Consider the following 21293-nt stretch of genomic DNA (forward strand, 5'->3'; position numbering starts at 1 on the left):
TCCACTGTCCCCATTGTCCCCAATGTCCCTGCTGTCCCCGATGTCCCTGCTGTCCCCAGTGTCCCCATTGTCCCTGCTGTCCCCGGTGTCCCCACTGTCCCCATTGTACCCAATGTCCCTGCTGTCCCTGATGTCCCTGCTGTCCCCAGTGTCCCCATTGTCCCTGCTGTCCCCGGTGTCCTCACTGTCCCCATTGTCCCCAATGTCCCTGCTGTCCCTGATGTCCCTGCTGTCCCCAGTGTCCCCACTGTCCCCGATGTCCGCATTGTCCCCGGTGTCTCCACTGTCCCCATTGTCCCCAATGTCCCTGCTGTCCCCGGTGTCCCCACTGTCCCCATTGTCCCCAATGTCCCTGCTGTCCCCGATGTCCCTGCTGTCCCCAGTGTCCCCATTGTCCCTGCTGTCCCCGGTGTCCCCACTGTCCCCATTGTCCCCAATGTCCCCGATGTCCCCGCTGTCCCCAGTGTCCCCACTGTCCCCGATGTCCCTGCTGTCCCCAGTGTCCCCAGTGTCCCCCATGTCCCCATTGTCCCCCATGTCCCCATTATCCCCGATGTCCCGGGATTCCCGGTGCTCCCGGCGCTCCCGGCGCTGCCGAGCCTCCCCCGCCCCGTCGGGCCGCACACCGAGGGGCGTGGCCTCGCGCTGCCCCGCCCCGGGCCGCGCCCATTGGCGGAGGGCGGCGGGGCCACGCCCAGGGGGCGGGGACAGCGGACGGGACGGAGCCGCCGGAGCGGGGCCGGGACGGAGCCGCGGCCGTGCCCGGAGCGGGGACAGCGGGGACAGCGCCATGGCACAGAGATACGACGTGGTGGTGATCGGGGCCGGCATCTCAGGTGGGTCAGGGTGGGAACGGCGCGGCCCCCGCGGGCATCCCGCCGGGAGCGGAGCCGGGCGGTGGCGCGGGGCTGGCGATGGGAGCGCGGAGCCCCGCGGGAGGGAGAGGGGAATGAGCGATCCGTGTCCCGTGCTTTGACGTGGTTTTTGCAGGTTGTCCTCGCAGCGGTGGCAGATGTTTTGTTTGGGGAAGTGTTGAAGAGTAAACATCTGGGAGTGTCTCTAGGTTAGGTTCTGCTGCTGTGAGAAGAGCTGCTCTAGAGGCAGCCCGATTCCCCAAGTGCCATGGACTCCTTGCACTTCAACAGGCAACACTTCCCAAAATACTCTTCAGTTCTACTTTCACACCAGCAATTGCATCACAGTCCCTCATCCTTATGCTTAAAAAACCCGTTAATTAATTATTTTTCTGTTACCTACAATGAGAATGTTGCTGTGCTGGAGAAAATCAGTGTTTAGGTTGTCCCTCAGGTCATTTTTGTGTTAGCAGCTTTGGCCAGGTCTCAAGTTTTCAGGCAGTCCTTACTTCACTGATGATTCAGAAAAGGTGAGTTTTGAGACTGTATAATATCAGTGATATTACAGCCATTATTGGTGTGAGTAAAGTTAGGTTTTATTAGCATTGAGAAGGAGTCAGAGGCTTTCCTTTGGTGTAATCTGCTGTGAATTAATGCGTAAAACAGAAAATGGTTGACATAATTATGTTATTTCATCTACTTAAAAAAAAGTATTTGTTTAAAGAATTATTGGTGAATATGTAAATATGCAAATAATCTGTAGCATCGCTAAACAGAAAGGAAGAGTGTGGATGTAGATTTTCTTGCTTTTTAGTTGTACCAGATGCCTGGTAATTTTCCTGCTAGAATAAGACATTTGGTATTCATCCTTGGGGTTCCTGTAATGCACAGAGTGTCCTTCGGGAATTATCACCCATTCTGTGTGCAGCTGATGCCAACATCCTCTTAATATGGTTTTTAGAGCTCTGACAAGCTCTCATTCCCTTCAGGGTGCCTCGTTCCTCCAGGTCCCCAACCTGTTGCAGTGTTTCAGAAAATGCTTTGAGCATTTCTATGTGATGTCTTGCTTCACTCGTGCAAAACCACTAAGTTACTTTATAACACCCCATGCCTTGGACCAAAGCCTGGTGTGGGGATTGAAATGGAGCCAAGCAGAAAATTTCATGGTGCTCATGGTCCCTGAAAATTTGTCAGTGGCATGAGGAAGACAAATAAACATGTCACAGCACTCCTGGTATATAGGAACATTTCTCATGCCAATGGAAACTCCACTGCCAGTGGCATAGACATTGGTGTCTGCCTGCTGTGAATTAGAACAGGCATAATGTTAAGAAAATAGCCATTGAAAAATAGACATTAAATGCCTTATTTAATGATTAATCCATTTTTACTCTACATTGCCATTCATAGCTGGGGGATTAAACTCTGATCAGCCTCTGGTCTGTTTTGCTTTTCTTAGAGCTTCTCTGTCACTACCGTTCCTGCACCAATATGCCTACACCTCAGTTCTGCAAGAACTTAGACAGTGCTTTCTGGTCTTAAAAAAAAAAAAAAGTAATCTGTAGTAAGTCATGCTCCAGTATGGACAGGATTTCCCCTCAACATCTCTCTGATTCCACTGTTGATTTGCTGTTTGTATCTCTGAAAATGAATTTGCAGTTGACTCATCTAGTGAGATTTCTGTCTCCTCTCCTTCTATTGTATTTTAAATACTCACTACCTGGTTCTTGCAGGAAAGGATAGGAAACTCTGAAATAAACTAGCTCTTTACTACAAATACATGAAATATGTATGAGGTATAAGCAAGGTGCTTGCTCTATTAAGTGTGAACTTCCCAGCACTGATGCTGTGGCTTTTAAATCTCTCTGTCCACTATTTGTGAAATGGAGCTCAAATCCTGACAAGCATCTCTGGAGTTGTCTGTTCCTCAAAGCAAAGCATGGTCCTGAGAGGCAATTTCTGAACAATGAATTTCTGAACATGTTCTGCTCATTCCTGCTCCTGGCCTCTGCCTGCACACCACAATGTGGTTATTCCAGGGGCACAGAATCCCCTCTGCCTGTAGGCAGCTGCAGTCCAGGGGTGGAGGGAACCTCTGCAAAGAGTGTTTTTGGAAGAAGTCTCTGTTTAGGTGGCTTCTACCTCTGGGATTTTCCTGCTGTACCCCATGGAATTGCACTCAAACTGTCCATGCTGCATCAGCAAGTGCCTTTGCACCCTGCAGAGAGGGAGCTGCAGAGGTTGGGATAGATTCCTCCTTCCACTTGGGCTTGCATGTTAAAAATGTGGATTGTGGCCAGTAAAAGCCCCAGGCACATGTTTGTGTCACTCTTAATAGATAATGCCCCCTGTAATACAGTTAACATTGATTACAGCATTTTATAGCCAAGCATATTAAATAAACTGGTGCCTCAAGTTAAAGACTTTCCCCATACCCACAGGGAGTTTTTATTTCTATGGCTTGAAAATTGCTCCCATTTTCTATTTATAGGGTTTTCTACTGAACTGAAGAGTGTTGTTTTGGATTGATTTTGACATGATTTATTTTATTTGATTGTGTGTTTGTTGAAACTCAGCAAGCTGATGGCACAAAACGTAAGGAGGGCCTGGGTGCTCAGTCACTCCTCAGGCACTGCTCATTAACAACTGGACAGCATTAAATGCTCAGAGAATTTTGACATAAACCTCAGATATTTCAGCTTGTCAGATCTGAGAATGACTTCTGTAATGACCTTAATTTCTCAAAACCTTCTAACTGACCTTATTGGGGCATATTTTCACATGGATAACAAAATGTGCTGTGTTGACTCTACCCTGTCAAATTCAAGTTGCTGCTGCAACTTCCAAAATAGGCATTAAAAAAGGGCATGATTTTTAAAAATCAAAGACTATGTTTTCTGTAGACATTTAGAAATAGACAGTCAATTTTGGCCAAGATTTTCCAGCAGAAAAGAATCACAAAAAAACCACACCCTGAAAAACACACCCTGAAAATTCAAGCTTAAATAGTTCCACATTTGGAAAAAAAAAAAAAATTATTTTTTTCATGGGAGTATATTCATGTGCCAGCCTCACCTCATGTGGAAGCCAAGTTTATCAGGAGATTACGTGGAAAATTAAAAATGTTTGTCTACATAATGCAAACCAGAGAGGCAGCAGATATGGAGAAGTATGTCCAGATGCAGAGAAGCCCAAAAAGTCTTGTGTGGAAATATGGTTTGGAAGAAATTTCAGCACATTGTTTTACAAATACAAAACACAAGGGAAAACCAGACATAATTGAATCTTACACTTAAGGCTATCATTTGCTGACATGGATAGTTTTTATTTCCACAGAAAAAGATGTTTGTTTTTATCTAGAAAAGAGGAGATTGCCTGGTTCTACAAAATCAAAGCTGAGATTTCCCAGCCATGTGTAGGAAAAAAGACTGTTTTCTGCTGCACTTATGGAGGATTCTAAAGGCCACAAATCGTAGGAAAAGCTGGGATGTAAAAATAGTAGTGATTAGCCTTTCTATAGAAATAAAACATATGATATATTATTAAGACATCTTTGTTTTTCTCTCTGTGGAAAGGCATTCTGTGTTGGCATCTGCAGCTCCACAGTGTGTGATCGACAGCCTTACCCCTCGAGCTACCTACGCCTTGGCTTGGGGCTCTGAGTGAAAGACTGGATAATGAGGAAATGCAGGTTTTTCCTTGCTTGCCATCCTGGCAGCACAACTTCTGTTGTTCACTGCCCTGTTTGTTTTGACAGCATGCTAAGCTGCTGGTGGGTGGTGGTGTCAGATAAACTGTTGAACACACAGTTGTTGGTGTGAGATAGAATCAGCCTGACCTGTGTAAATCTGGAGTAGTTTTCAATAAATTTTTCCCCTACTGTTATTTCTGTATTTACCTGGGATTTGACCTATAGGAATGTAATATTTGATTAATAAAATGTATTCTCTCTTTATCACTTTGCATTTGCCCTGTGCTGCATTCCATCTAGCTGGTTTCTTCCTTTCTTTCTGGATCCAACTAGAAAGCTGGAAATCAGTGCTAGAGTTGTCATTTAGTAGCAGGGATTCCTGAAGACCATTTTTGGAGATGCAGAAATAAATAACAATGTTTCACAGAGCTCTGAGTTCCCAATGTACTCCTAGCAAGCTGTCATTATGACAAAAATTTACAGGAGGAACAAAACTCCCAGAATCCTGTACAAAGTGTAATGGATGCTTTCTACAATAATTGCAAATAAGCAGAAGTACCAATTTCCATTTGCCGCCTCCATAATGTGTTCTGCTGTTTTTCTACTGAAATTTTATGAATTTTATTTGCCTCAACAAGCAAAAGAAATAGCTAAGTAGTTAGGACAGATCCCTAAAAATGGCCTAACATAACAAAACCAGGCATGGGACACGCATTATGTCTTTTCTGGGAATACCAGAACAGATGTTATTGGTATTTGTGGTGATGACATTGATCATAAATTAGCAGCAATATTTTTGACATTATTTTTTAGTTGAGGTCACCATTTAGGTAACAAGAATTTATTCTGCACAACACTAACTAAAAAAAATTGTCAATAGGCATAGCATATGTGTGCTTACCTTGATTGTTTCCATTAATAGGTGGGAACAAACTGTCATAATTTTAATTGCTCATTTTAATTGGAGGAAAGATGCCTCATTTCCAACCCTGTGCTTACACTCATTAACTTCTTTCTGCCTTTGTTTTGGGGGAAAGCATTAGTTTGGGGAAGGAAAGTTTACTGCAAGAAGTTGTGGACATGAAAAATCCCAGTGGGTGTGTGTGGAGTGGATTCATCCTTGGGATAGAATTCCCTCTTCCTGCCCACTGCATTTCTGCTAACATTGTCCATGAGAAACTGTCTTTGTGCCCTGCAGAACAAGGCTTGCATCTGTAGAAAACATTTAGACAGTGATGCCATTGAGACCAGTAAGTGGCTTGATCTCCTTTGGACAATGTACTCTGTAATACAAAATATTTATTCTCTTTTGGTTAAGATCTTGGCTGAATCAAATGGATTTTTTTTTTCTAGAAGGGAAAAGATACTGATGAAAAAGAGATTAAATAGATTTGCCTGAAAAAGACAAAATACATTTACTTGATCTCTCTCTAATTCCAAGTATTCTACAAGAAGGGACATGAAAGAAAGTATGGCAAGATAAAACATGGTTTCTGACAAGCAGAAAATTAGTGTTGTTATGGTATTAGGCAACACTGAAGTAGAAATAAATGTAGACTTGTGATCCACACTGTGCATTCTTGCTCGTTTGTGTGAATTTAAGATGCTGTTACTGAATTAATAGCATTGTTGGCTTGGGGTCTTTTTATATTTTTAGTGGCAATTTAAAATCTTCAAGTCAATGAAAGGAAACAGTTTTTTCATTCTTAGCTTTTTTTGTGTTGTTGCCCATTAGTGGCTTCTCTGGTCAAACTGATGTAACTGGACACATTTTAACTGTATTTTAATATTCAAATAAATGCTATGATGTACACAAAAATTCCAATTAAAGGGTAATCAAGGTTGCAGAAGAATAAAGAGGTGAGGAAGGGAGATTTTACCCTATGGTCATGGAAGAAATGTTTTGCATCTCTCATTGACACGTTCATTTTTACTTGCCTTAGGGATTTCTAGCTGGAAATATGAGAGCTGATTTTAAGGTGGTCATTGACAGGCTTAATTACTCAATTGTGTTTAGAAAAAGTTGAGGTTTCCATCAATGAAACAGTGAAAATAATCACAGCATTAGAATGCCATTACATTGGAACTTTAATAATGATATATTGCTAGTTCTCTTATTTTACTGATATGTGTTAGAAAAATGAGCAAAAAAAATTCTTAACATTATTTCCTCACTCAAGATCAGAAAAAATGTAGGGATTTTACAGGAAGATTTTTCCCCTTTTTCTCAATCAAATCTTGCTAGAACACTACAGTAATGAGTTAATCATCTTTCTCACAATGTGGCTATTCCATGTTGTGTACAGTAGGGTGGATTAATAAGGATTTTATGAAGGAATGTTCTATATTTACAGAGCCTAGATTTTGAAAATTATAACTCTATACTGTTAGTATGCAATCATTAGGACATTTCCAATAAAGTAACTTTTTAAAAACTCTTACTGTTTGTGCTGTAGAACTCATTTCTGCTCATATGCCCTGTATCAACCCCAGTATTGAGGCAACTTGGAATTATTCTCATAAATCTACACTTATAAACACTTCCCTACAGAACAAGGCACCATTTTCCACATTACAGGACTCCTCTTGAATCAAGTTCAAATCTCTTGAGTCCCAGTGTTGTTCACTGATTATTAAGTTGAACTTTTCTTTCCCAAGAGGTAGAGATGGGCTTTATTGTATTACAAAATGCAGTATTGTTCAGCATCCTTATGTTTTAGTCATGGGGTGTGTCTTGTAGTCTGCAGGTTGGCATAAATTCATCTTAGTTTCTTTTCTTTTTTTTTTTTTTTCGTTTTGCTTGTGGTAGCATTATGACAATTTTCTGGCATGAAAGCAGCCACAGTATGATCTGTAGCAGCAGCAATTCTGAGTCCTTAATAGCACTGCAAAATCAATAGGAACAGAGCTTTCCTGCATGACATCTTCAGAGGAGGGGAGCTGCTTGTGAGATTTCCATAGAAACCCTTGTGGAGGATGTCTGGCCTTGTTTGCTCTCATTTTACAATAAGTGAATTTCCACAGCCAGACTCTGGGAATGAGCCGTGGTTTTGGCAGGCTCCTTCCATCTTGCTGGTCAAGTGTATTTCTAATTCCTGGAATTAGGGGATGTCTGGAAGGAGTTTGCCCAGTGATTTGGGGTGGTTTCCAGCTTTATCTCAGGGCTGCCCTCAGGCTGAGCTGTGGCAGGAGTGTCTCACAGTCACTCCAGCAGGCACTGGAGCATTTGCATTGCCTGGTCTGAGCACTGGCCCCAGTTTGGCCTGGAATGGTGTGCCTGGAAGGGATGCTTTGGATTGGAAAGGACCTTAAAGCCCATCCCATTCCACCCCCTGCCGTGGGCAGGGCACCTCCCTCTAGACCAGGTTGCTCAAAGCCCCATCCAGCCTGGCCTGGAGCACTTCCAGGGATGGGGCATGCACAGCTTCTTCCCTGTCCCTTGGGAGTTGCTGAAGTTCATCATGTCCTCTGGGGTGGAGATGAAATGCTCCATGCAGCCTGAGGGGAGCTGAGCAGGCAGGGATGAGGCAAGGAGCAGGAAAGGAGGTGGTCTCGTTCCTTCTTCTCTCATTCTTATCCCATCAATCAATCAATCAATCAATCAATCAATCACTCTCTGGTGTCCAGTCCTGTCCAGGATATGGGAACAGCAACAAAAGTCTTGAAAAGTCAAGTTATGGAGAAGATGAAGGGTAAATATGCAGTCAATTTAGAAGTTAATTGTGTATAAAAAGCACAGAGGCTTCATCAGTTGTGTGGTGCTTCCCCTGTGGAAGCACCTGGACCTGGTGCACCTCAGTCTGACCAGGATGGAGCTAAAGAGGTGGGTCTAACAGACAGAGATGGAGACAGACATAGAGATGCTGTGTGTGGCTGTTGTTCCTAGTCTTCTGTTTTGAAAGAAAATAGTTTCCATGCTTTGAGCAAAAAAATGTGTAGTAGTAATCTTGAATAAACATCTTTTGTATTGTTTATACTTGTGAGTCATGCCCTCTCCCAGTTCCCAGTAAGCCATTGCTGTCTCAATGTATTTCTTGCTCTTTCCCAGTTTGTGAAGCTTCAAAGCCTTTTCCTTCTTTTTCTTTTTTCTTTTTCTTTTTTTTGGACCAGTTTCTCAGATGACCACTGGGTTAACAGTAATGAAACTTAACCACCTGTAAGTCTGGAGAACAAGCACAGTTTAGCAGGCAAACAGGTTACAGAACCTCAGTTGCATTCAGACACGTTCATCCCTTAGCAGCCCTTCTTTATTTGGATACATCCCATAATTAAACTATAATCCAGCAGTGAGTTTAACTTCCAACTCAGTCCAACGTTACCATTACTCTTCCTAAACTACTGTGGCAGGAATAGAGCTGTTGTATCAGCATGAAATGATGGTCTTAGGCACCAAAGATTTGCATTTAATTTTTTTTTTTCCATACCTAGGCCAGACTTCTTTTGGCTTCATGTTCAATTTTTTCAAGGCATGTATATCTGCAGTAAACTTTCTTACAAAAGAATTACCCACTCATGTCTGAGTGTCCAGTGGTATTTATACAGAATAAAGAATTCAGTCTTTTATTTTATACATGTAGGATATTCACTATTTTGTAACAAAACCTTGAAATCTAATTTTTCTGCATATAAAAAATTATATATCTGTAAGAAAATATTGCAGTTTGTGTTTTCAACATCATAGATTTGTGTCTTCTCTCTTTATGTAGGGGAGGAAGAGAAGCCATCACTCAATGGATTAAAGAATTAGCTAGAAAAAAAATGTCTTTAGAGTTTCATGGAGGAAAAAATTATCACTGAAATAAATTAGATCAATTTATAAGATATCCACTCCACTGAAAAATGGCTTGCAATTAAAAAAAATTAAAATAGTAAATAGATGGAAGAATTTAGTATACTTCTGCTTCAGCTGCAATCTGAAGAATATGGTGCAAGGGTTTAAAGTGACTTTTAGATGAGTATGAAAAGTATATATATAATTTCTGCCTATGAAAGACATTTGAATTTCCTTAGTTCTTGTTTCCAGTGAATGGTGTTCCATTTTCCCATTAAAAGATTCTATGCATAGGAGTTTATGGTCAATTCTGCATTGCCTTTAAATAAAGGAGTACATTTAACTCCCCTGGTCTTTTCAGACATGCCTTCTTTGTAGGCTCACAAAAAGTTGATTTTAATCACATTTCAAGGTAGTGTAATAAACATGAGGGTAATATTGTTATTCCTGCCTGCAGGGTATCTTGGAAGTTCTGATCAATAGGGCTGCCTTTCGTGTACTTAAGGAGGGGAAACAACTCCCAAGAAACAATGCTTCAGTGCCAAATTGGCCTGCAGGGCACTGGCATAATCTGATTTCACCAACTCATGATTGCTTTTTACAATTTCAGCTCGCATCTGTCAGGAGCAAAGAGGTCTCCTGTCCTATTGAATTTTCAGTTGTCTCTAGTGGCTCCATCACAAAGTCCCATAATTAGATGATTTTTGCTGAGACCATAATTCCACTTATAAAGTATCTGCATGCAGCCTGTTTGATTGTCATGGTCAAACTGCATTGCTGAAAATGAATCCTGACAGTGGAGCAGACTTTCCTTCTGCATGTGAATGAGACCTAGGGACAGCAGAGGAGCAAGGGCAGATGTGGGAGAGGAGAATTATTGATGTCACTGCAGCACTGCAGGGCTCCCAGGCTAGGTGCTGCCTTTCCACATGAAGAGGGACATGTGTCTGTCCCTTAATAATTAAAGTTTAAAAGGCCAAAATGGCAATCCAAGAAGGAAACTTCACTCTGTGTGTGGTTATAAAATAAACTAAGCAGCAGCCACATGATTTCTGTGGTGGGATACCATGCAAATCTCCTAGCTTCTCTCAGGGATTTTTGAGAACTATCTATTGAAGTCTCTGACCTGGAAGCTTTGGTTCAGTTTTTGACCATGAATGTGGCGTATTGTTGCCACTGGCTTTAATGCACTTTCTCTTTTTTTTTTTTTTTTTTTTTTTTGCTAGGTTTGTCAGCTGCCAAATTGCTGTCTGAGGCTGGGGTCAGCGTGGTGGTCCTCGAGGCCCGGGACAGAGTGGGAGGAAGGACATTCACTATCAGGGTAAGTGTTTCATGAGCTGAGACTCCCACTTGTGCTGGTCTGCAATGTGACAGATGTCACTCCTGTTATTTTGACCCAGGGAACTACAATTATTTTGATCCAGGGAACTACAGCTTCAGCTCAATCCCTCAGAAGGTGACAGAGCAACTAATCCAAAAGTCATCAGTCAGCATGTGTTCACCAAGAAGAATCCCTGCTTGGCCAACCTGACAGCCTTCTAAGGTGCAGTGACTGGCTTAGTAGATGAGGGAAAAATGAATATTGTCTATCTAGACTTCGATAATATATTGAAAACCTTCATCTGGGACCATGAGTGTCAGAGCATTTCCCCTCTTTTTCCCATCTCCCTTTGCATACTGTAACAGGCATGATAACTTAGAGCCTGAGCTTAAGTTAACAGCTTGATAACTTAGAACATGGTAACTATAAGAAGCAGCCTGAGCAGTACCAAGCATCATTATGGCTCAGACATATGTTTTAAAATGTCTTAAAATTATTTGAAATAACACTTCTGCTTCTAAAAATGGATTGTATCTTGATTTCCATTAGAAAAAAATGAAAGAAATGAAGAGCCCCTTGTGGCACAGGGTAATGTAATACAGACATTACCTCTGCTTCCCACCCTGGAATTGAGGGAGGTGTAAATTATGTCAGGTGCCATTGCTGGGGAACCATAGATAAACAGTGGTGTTGCAGCAGAAATCATTGTGTGTGAAACATGGAGCATAAACACCATCCTTCTGTGACACTGAGAATTCCAGCCTTAAAATATTCACTATAAACAGTGTTTGAGAGTTACTGCCTTGGGAGATCAGCCTGCTGTAATAGTGTGCATCCCTGAAACCTTCTGCTTTCTTCCCATTTCCCAAGTGAGTGGGGTGCTGGTCTGAGGGGTGCATTGAGCACCTTTCGTGGCAGGCATGGCTGGGGGTCCCTGCCCAGAGAGCAGCTGGAGCCAAGGTGTGCAGTGCTGGAAAGGAGATTAATCTCCTGGAAAACTGCAGTGCAGTGCTCAGCACCTGCAGCATTATCTAGAGAGAGAAACAAGCCCTGATGCTGAAGGTGGTTTCAGCTGCAGAAATGTTTTGCAATGACAAGAAAAGTAATGTGAATTTCTTGTACATCTCCAGGGGTGGTGACTCCACCACCTCCCTGTTCAGCCCATTTCAATGCTCAACAACCTTTCCCATGAACAAATCCCTCCTGACTGTCATGCACATACATTCCATACACATTCAGTATGGAATAATTCTTTCTGCTTCTAGATGTTTGTATTGAGGAGCTTCCTGCACAGATTCTGATTCCTATATTCTTTTTCACAGAATGATAAAGTGAATTATGTAGATGTAGGTGGATCTTATGTGGGACCTACCCAAAACCGGATTCTGCGACTGGCAAAAGAGCTGGGGGTGGAGAACTATAAAGTGTATGTTGAGGGCCACATGTTCCATTACAAAGGGGTAAGTATTGAATTTCCATGCTGAGGTACCCAAAGGTAGCACTGAAACTTGGAAATTACTGACAGTCATGTCGAGGGTTTCATTTAAAACTCACCCTTAGTAATCCAGAAAGCACCTGCTTGAAGTGTTGTTATTCTGTTTTAACTTGGGAATGAATGCTTCTTATTTTCTTTTTTAAAGTGTTCAGAAAATGCAGCTGACAGCAGCTAAAAAACCTGTGATGCATTTGGCACATTGGCTTTGAACATACCCTCCAAAGAAGTTTTGCCTGAAATTCAGGAAATACTTGTTCAGAAATAAAAGCCAGATTTAAATTTAAAAATAATAGTTTTGATGGATAGTACTGAATGATGATACTGGACAGCAGTATTATAGAATTAGAGTGGGAGTAGGATAATATATTTTGCCCACATGACTGGATTCACATGAGAACTCTCCCAGTTCCATAGAGTAGGATTCATCTCACAAATGGGTGTTTGGAAGTCAATAATCTAATCTGAGATTCTGAGCTTCCCTCTCCAGATAATGGTGACACACAAGCCCTTCCCAAAAGTCACCAAAAAGTTTAACCTCTGAGATGTGGGGCAGCAGGAGTCCAGGTGGCCACTCTTGAACAAATACTGGTGTGGTTAAAGTGAACAAGAATGAAACCTGTCCTCAGAGCAGATTTCCAGCCCTTTTGCTAGATCTTTAGCCCACTGATTTTTTTGCACAGGTACTACCCAGGACCTGCTGCCAAAACCAGTGCAGGGTGAGAGCAGCAGGGAGAAGGACAAAGAAAGGCCTAAGATTCATAGGTGTGAGATGTGACTGTCAGGAACCATAACTCAAAGTATTATTTTAATTTGCAAACACCCATCACTTTCAATTTTTTAAAAAAATATTCTTTAGTTTTGGCACTTAACAGACTCTGGCAGAACTTGAAGACTATATGAGTCACAGCTGACATACTTGATACAGACAAGCCAGCCTATGTGATGGATCCTTAACTGGTTTAATTTCTATTACCTTCCTATTTTATTCCCTAAGAATTTGAGCAATGTGTTCACACTGCAAAGTTTTACCATCTGGTTCTGCAAGCACTCCTTATTGGGCAGATTGATGCCATGCTCATAGAACAGGCACATCTTAAATAATTGCACAGCCACTCCATAATACTAAAAAACTTACTTGTCACCCCCTCATGCAAAATTGATGTAATTCTCCAGAAAGATGGATGGGATGGTTTGTACCAGCAGAATGTTTGTCCCACTCTAATTTAAGCTCAGGCATGAATATCTCAGCACTTATCTTCTTTATGTTAAATAAAAGGCTGTAATGGGTTACATTACTTTGAGCCCTTAATCCATTTTGACACCAAAGCTGCAGCTTTTTATTGTCCCACATTGCATTATGCACATCCCTGCTAATGACCATGTCATTTTGTATGTTTTCTTTGAAATGAAAACATATTTCTAAGCAAGAGGCAGCATTATGAGCCATTCAGCTGGTTCACAAGTTATGGATCAATTCTGGATTTGTCATCATGGCCCTGCTGAGCTACTCAGGGTCCCAAGGGAGCTGTAATTGTTGGACCAAGGTGACAGCAAAGGGGCTTTAAGTCTCCCAGATTTAAGCACTGGATGAATAATAATTATGCTTTTCTTCCTGTAGGTCTCCTTTCTCCCACATTCTCTTCCAGTGAATTGTAGCCCTTTAATTTTATTTTCCTATGGTTTTCCACAGCTTTTTCTCCTTTCTTTTTCCTTGAGACATTGTGAAGTCACCATGCCTTTGATTTAGGGATGTATTGTTGAACCCTCTCTTATATCCCACTTCTAGAAGAAGCTTATCAAACTCCATCTGTGCAGTCCTGGCTGTTGGCTGGGCTGCTCAATGCCCAGGGCTCTTTTACCTTTCTCTCTTTCATCTGCCTGCTGCACACTGCTGCCAGGCTGGGTGGTGAGGTGCAGGTAGGGGTTTGTGCTCTCCCAGCTGCAGATGCACCCCTCACATTCATTAAAGATGCTCCAGGAACACAAGTAGCTGGGGTATTTCCTAGATGGCAGAAAGTGTTAGCAAAGAGATTATTTGATATTAAAGGATCATATCCACCAGGAATTCAATATTAATCTGAAAGATGGATGTTTTCAGCCTCTTGGGCTAATACACCATCAGCCATGGGCCACCTGCTGCCTTTTAGGTTTGAAAGGTCTGATTAAATCTTCTCCCCTGGTGTCTCATCTGTCTGGTGTTTGTCTGGTGGCTGTCCAGGAGTGTGGAGCCAGGGCCAGACAGGAAGGTCTCCTCCCAAGAGCCTTCTCCAAAGTCTGCAATGTTGTGTGACTTTGTCAGAGGGGACAGGAAATGTTTTGAGCAATGACTAAGCACATCTTCAGCTGTGTTTGTGACATCTCTATGTAATCTCCAACACTGCTGGATTAAGAGATTTTTGGTCTTCTCTTTATCTTAACAATCGGTTCAGCTTGGCTTTTTCTGAAGATTTCCAGGATACTGCTTGGATTGAGCTGGGAGAAGGTGGGAAAGTGGTTTATCTGAGCAGCAGAAGCAGCCAGGAGAAAGTGAAAATCCCCAGAGGGATTTAATGAGCTTCTTTTCTCTGTCAGGAATTTTTCCCATATGTGTGTGGAAAAATTCCACATACTGCAAGCTTTAATAACCAAGTTGCTTCATTGGTGCAGGTTTCCTTTGTAGTTACAGTTTCTTTGAACATCCAAATATGTAACTATTGTTTATATCTTTATTTTATTTGTTCTTTCTTTTTCATCAGTTAGCATGGTAACATGGACTCCTTTAATGTCAGACTGGAATTTTTTTTTTTTTTTTTTTTTTTTTTTTTTTTTTTTTTTTGTATCCTGCCCTTGTAAATCTGTAACTTAAAACTTAAGTGTTTGTTATAGGCCCTCTTTCCAGCTAAATTTCTCTGTGGCTACTGTCCCATATCTCAGCAAGAATGGTTCTGGACTGAGAAAGGGCAGGTGTGCTGGTGTAGGGAAGGCTGGGCTATCCATCCTTTCCAACATGCTGACAGACAGCTTTTTTTTTGTTTGTTTTAACAGAGCTCCTTGAAGCTCTGTGCTGGTTTCACCTTTTTAGTAGGAGACCCTAGAAAGTGAAGGCATTGGGCCTTGGTGTGGTGTGAACCTTTTCATGTGTGTGCTGAGTATCTGGCAGCAGCACACAGCTCCAGGGTATATAATATTACTTAATAAAGAATTATGATTTTCAGAGGGAGGGAACACTTGACAAAATATGAGGATTTCTATCCAGTGCTTCAGATTAGCCCTCTAGTCTTTCTTTCCTTCATCCTGCCTTGAGATTAAGAGCTCAGGGTGCAGCAGGTGGGTCTGTGATTAAGACATCACCACAAACTTGCAGCTTGCCTTTCTTAATTATGATAAAAATTGTCTGCTCCTCTTGGGGTGGTGTTACAGCTTGGGGTTAATTCCTGTGGTTTTGGCTACAAGCCCCAACACAGCCCTGGGCCGGGAAGGGACCTGGCAGAGCTCATCTCTCACTTCCTTCTCTCTAAGCACTGAGGGATGGTGCTTGAGGATCTTGTTTTCTTTGGGTTGGTGTGGGGTAACTAATCCAAGCAGGCAGCAGGACTCAGATCTGAGGTCTGCAGGAAACCACTTGACACAGCAGGAAATGAAAAAAAGAGTTAGATAAACCCAGTGGGTCAGCCAGGCAGCCGTGTAGCATGGGAGCTAAGCCAGTAGGTTATTTGCCTTTCAGTTAAGAAAACAGTAGTTCTGAAAATGATACATCCAGAACACTACAAATCTGTTTAAAAATTGAATATTGCAAGACCTCCCATGTTTGCAGTGAGCTCCTCTGTGAAACTTGCAGCCAGAGCTCTTCTGCCTAGCAGGGAGACAATATTAAAACCAAATTAATAACTTACCAGCCCAGCTCACTCAGGCTGGATTTACTCCCTGCTGTGGAAATACTTGAGCCAGAGAGAAAGTTGGAGACTGATGTGTCTAAAAGGCTGTCGGGCTCATGCTGCCTGATGGGAAATGGGAATTTCTTTCCTGGAATTTGCTAGATTTGGGTTTCCTCTGATCCCATCTCTGATAGGTACAGCCCCACCACACAAGGGTCACTGTGTCTGTGAACTCTTTCAGCCTCTCTGAATTCAGTCTTATTCTCTTCCAGGTCTGTTAGCACTCTTGTATTTTTCCAGCTTTTCCTGACTCCAGTCTCACTGAAGTTTTGGGTGTTTTGCATGCAGAAGAGAGCAGTAACACAACTTTAGACTTTTTAAATTGTCAGTTGGCATTTTGTAGTTCTCAGGGAATAAAACATGTGTTCCCATTGATCTCCCTGGGCTATGCCATTGACCAAAAATATTTTAAGCTAAGTAAGCTAAGGAGAGCTGTTTGCAAGTTACATAACTCTGTACAAACACAGTGACTTATCAGAAAGACTTTTGAAAAGAGATTTTCACTCACCTGTGAAAAACTGGGAACCTTTTGCTGCTACTCCTGATTAGAACAGGCTTATCTTTTCCCTTTGCCCCCCTGCAGTATCAACAGGACAGAACAGCAGTAATAACTTCTCCTCACCCTGATTTAGGTGGCTGATAGACCTGCACCCCATCTCTGCTGAAGGGCAGAATTATTGGGGTTAAAGCATGTCAAGGAAGGAATGTGGATGGCACCTGTGTTCCCAACCAGAAAAAAAAAGACTAGCAACAAATGAATTTTGAGAAGCATTGTTTGATGATCTTCTAGAAAAGCAAAATGTTGTGCAATAAGAATAAAATTATTAATAGTGTGCTACTGCTTGGTATCTGTATTTCCTAGTTTGATACAGCATTAGTTTGTGAGAGTAAAAGCTGTAGGATGCAGTATATCCCTTTGCATGCACTGTTTGGCCCTCTTTTCTGTGGCTGAACACAGTGCAGCAGCCTGGCAGTGAGAAATTGTCCTCAAGGGAAAGGAGGAGCCAGTATCATTTGGAGGATTCCCTGCTGGGAGCTCACAGTAGCATTTACTCTGCTCTTGCTCTGGCAGAAATGTGTTGCATGCAGGTGTGCATCTGCAGAAGTCTGGAGCAGCATCCCCCACTGCCACTTTCCTTCAGTCTAAGTCTGAAAAAAACAAAATAGGGATAAAAGAGAGTAAAAAGTATGTGGTACACAAGACTGAGATTACATACCCAGAAATCAGAGGTAACCAACCACTTCCTGGTGACTTGAAAGCACAACATTTGCTGGAATTACAAAAAAAACCCAAAAACAAAAAACAAAACCAAACAAAAACCCAAACAAACAAAAAACAAAACCAAAAAAACCTTAAAACCTTAAACTTGTGGATCTCAGGCTGAAGTAGCTGGTGCTTTGCTTGGCTCAGAGCAGAAATTGTTGAGTCTGGATGGAACAGGAGAGTGGCTTTGCTGCTGCCCTCACTGAAGATGATGAGGAGGAACAGCACAGAGAGACCTGATGGGCTCCAGAGGAGACAGGACCAGGCAGTGTCAGCCAGGGCTTGCTGTGCTCCCTTACTGCACCTATCCTGGAGCTGACAAAAGTTCACCAAAGTGTAGGAATTTCAGTATTTTACTGCTGTTGCCAAGTCTGAAAGCTCACTGTGATCTCTGAGTTTCACCTTGCAGCCTTTACCTTTGTTATGATCTTTGCAGAGAAAAAGGTTCTGCAGAATATCAGAAACCCGTATGTATTTACACACAAACACACAATCATCAGTGGAGAAGATGAATAATTTCTCTTTTAGCAAGTGTGAGGAAGGCATATTTGGCTCCTGCTTCGTGTCCCTGGGTCCCCATTTCCTGCATTTGAAGCACTGCAGCCTCTCTCTTGTCTGTGACCTCCACCTGCCAGGTGTGATGGGCTGGCACGGGCTCCATGGCACTGAAAAGCAGGTTGCAAAGTGCTTTAGCACCACAGCTCCTGCCTGTCATGGTCAGAGTGTTCCCTGCATGTTGGAACTCAAAATGTCTCTCAGACATTTTTAGAGGTTTCAGGCCTTGGTCAGAAGCATTTTAGATCCTGGCAGGCAGCTGCAAACAGCTGTGACTTTCAGTTTGAGCCATGGAATGAGTTACCAACTTTGGAGGTGGAACAAGCAGTCACAAAAGGTTAGATAGTATAGTAAAAGTAGTTACAAAACAGAGGGGAAATTTTTTTAGTATTGTACAGGGGGGTTTTAACACTTATATGGGGGGGGGGTTTACTTTGTACATGGGGGTCAGAAGTTCTAAGATGGAGGAAAGTGGGCTGATCCTGTTCTTCCTCCTTCTTTTTCCTTACCTCCATGTTCTTGGTGATGTTGGCACTCACAGATTGGTTTAGAGTAGAAAAGCACTTTGTAATATAGGTAGTAGGTATTGGGGGAAAACTATAAACATGTAATATATAATATAAAAGATAGCAGCAGCCCTGGGTGGGGAGAGGAGAAGAAGACAGCAGTGAGGATGTCAGGGTGTGTCTGTGCCTCTGCCTGGGCTGCTGACCAAGCAGCCACAGCCTGAGAAGAAAATATTTTAGATAACTCACAATAAACTGCCTTGAGACTGAACAACAAGAGGCTGCTGAGCCTTTCTTTGGAAGCACGGATTGGAGGAGAGACTTCACCACCACATGAGACCCCAGACCAAGCCTGGGGTTCTCACACCTGCATCCTCACACAAAAATCTGACACAGCTGGAAGGGCAGAGAACAGAGAGGTGTGATCAGAAAATCACCACTGACTTCGGTGGGGGAAGGTTCAAAGCAAATTAACAAGAGAAAATGTTACCTGCTCATCCTGTCCTCTTTCAGATTAAAGCTATCACAAAGAAGCAGCTGCTGCTAGATTGTTTCTCTTATCGTGATATTACAGGATTATCTGAAATAGTTTCAGATTATAACAGTGTCAGCCACTGCTGCAACTCTGTGTCACACACATTGTAAGTACTGACACCGTTTTTGCAAGTGTACAATATTTTTCTTCCTGCAGCTAAAAGCTTCCTGTTCAGACATTTTTTATAGGCTAGGGTTCTTCCATGGAATAATAAAGAGGTATGTTTGCTTTTAAAGTGAGGTGTACCATAAAGGTGCTTAAATAGTTTGAAATGCATTCCATTTTAGACCCACACAAATTTCAGGATGCACATTGCAGCAGCAGGCAAATAGTAGATTCATTTAAATGTAATAATGAAGGATGCTGAGGAGCAAGGAATATTACCTCTTTGCCCATGAGCCCAGAATTTGACAACCTGCTCAGAACAAATATACTCCTCCCCACCCTTTCAGAACATAAAATATAAAAAGGTGTTATTGTCCTTTTTAAAACCAGTCCAGCTGGTTTTATCCCTTCTACTTAGCAACATGTATTTCATTGCTTGCATTCATATGCAGGGGAAAAAAAAAAAAAACAACAACAACAAACAAACATACAAACAAACAAAAAAAAACCCCCCCAAAACCACCAAACACCCCCTCCAAAAAAAAGCCAAAAACACAAACAAACAAACAAAAAACCCCACAAAAAAACCCCAAAAACACAAGCAAACAAAAAACCAAAAAAAAAAACCCCAGCCAGGTCTTTTGGGGGAAAAGGCCAAACGTGATGACTCTGAGAATTTTGTGTTCTTGAGTAATGGAGATCTGCTCTGTTGTATATCAGTTCCTTGTGTTTTTATGTGCTTTTCAGGGAAAGTCACAAAATATCATGGATATTTCCCCTTCATCATGGAATCCCTTTGTTTATCTGGATTACAATAACTTCTGGAGAACCATGGACAAGATGGGAAAAGAAGTAGGTTGTCAAAATTCTGTGTTTTCTACAATGCTCCATAAATAAATCAAGTTTGTTTTTGTTTTGTTTCTGGCAGGGTTTTTTATTACTTCTTTAATGTAAACAAACAAACAAAAAAAACCCTCAACAACAAAACAGAAGGGAAGCATCCATCAGAAAATTTCTATATTGTCAGAAATAATAGGTTTTCCTCACTGAGAGGGCCAGGGACAAGATGACTTGTAAACGCCCCTTCCAACCCAAACTATTCTATCATTCTATGAGAAGACAAAAAGATCTGGAGGTGTCTAAGATATATGAAAAAATAAGGTTGAACACAGTGTAAGTATTTTCTCATGACAGGAAAAAATATTCCATGAGCTGGGAGATTAGAAGGGGTTTTTTTCCCCTTCCCTCATGACAGCATTATTTTTTTTTTTTTTTTTTTTTTGGTAGCTGCTTAAGCTGGACTCGAATTTGACTTCACCGTGACTTTATTTTTACCGTTCAAAACATAAGCAGTACAAATGCAGCCCCTGGAGCATTATGCTCTCTTTCAAATGTTCATCAGTTTCCATAAAATCTAGCAACAAACCAAGGGCTTCATCTTATCAGAATCTTCAAGTATAATTCACTGTGCTCCTGCAAATTCCACTGGTTTTATATGTGGTTTTGCAGAATTAAATTTATGTTATACTACACATTTTTTTTTGGTCAATATTACATTTTTTTAAAGAATTAGGGATATGGTATTATCCTCCACATCATGTTACTTACATACAAAGAATTATTATTAAGAATTTAACTGCCTAAAGTATTTCAAAAGTATCTAGACATTTTTTCTTATTCTGCAATTAGCAGAGGGACATAGAGGCCCTTGGATATTCATCTTGGAACTGACTGGAAAAACAACTTTCCCCTCAATTTTAGAGGACACCAAAACAACTAAATTGGAATTGCTTCTGGAAAAGTGAAAGCCAGAGGAGACCCAACACAAAGATATGGTTCACTGGTCAGCCAAAGACAGATTTGGTGGTCGTGGTACAATTCATGCCCAAAGGTGTGAATGGAAACTATTCCATTTAGTGAATTTGTTCCAAGTTTATATCCACTTGCAGAGGACAAAAGTAACTCTCGGCCAACATAAGTTGTTAAGTCTGTGCTACCATCTAACACAGCTGGCAATGGTGAAATACTGAATAATTTCTTGGATATTTCACCTGTGTCTCCAGATTCCTGTTGATGCACCATGGGATGCTCCACATGCTGAAGAATGGGACAAAATGACCATGAAAGAGCTGATAAATAAGATTTGCTGGACCAAGTAAGTAGCTCTTTTCCTGCTTTGAAATTCCAGCTGTGGAATGCTAGTGGCTTTTTGGCAGGTGTACAGCTAAGTACAGGCCAGGAGTTGTTTGAGACGGGCTTTGCTTGGCTGGCAGGTGACATCA

General features: G+C 41.8%; 1 protein-coding gene across 4 annotated transcripts in view; it reads left to right on the plus strand.

Annotated features, from left to right (window-relative positions):
- Positions 1 to 716: 716 nt before the first annotated feature.
- Positions 717 to 21293, plus strand: part of LOC110474872 (amine oxidase [flavin-containing] A) — a 34280-nt gene continuing 13703 nt past the window's right edge. For 2 of the 4 annotated variants that reach the window (XM_085586074.1, XM_021538642.4), the window contains exons 1-5: positions 717 to 836; positions 10543 to 10637; positions 11960 to 12097; positions 19759 to 19863; positions 21075 to 21166. In XM_085586074.1, coding sequence (XP_085442200.1) covers positions 791 to 836; positions 10543 to 10637; positions 11960 to 12097; positions 19759 to 19863; positions 21075 to 21166 — 476 coding nt within the window. In that variant the 5' untranslated portion in view covers positions 717 to 790. Of the gene's footprint in view, positions 837 to 10542; positions 10638 to 10718; positions 10860 to 11959; positions 12098 to 19758; positions 19864 to 21074; positions 21167 to 21293 lie in introns of those variants that run through there. The other 2 variants (XM_085586084.1, XM_085586088.1) reach the window with 1 other exon arrangement.

The sequence above is a fragment of the Lonchura striata genome, chromosome 1 (genome assembly GCF_050655825.1).
Source record: "Lonchura striata isolate lonStrDom1 chromosome 1, ASM5065582v1, whole genome shotgun sequence".
NCBI lineage: Eukaryota > Metazoa > Chordata > Aves > Passeriformes > Estrildidae > Lonchura > Lonchura striata.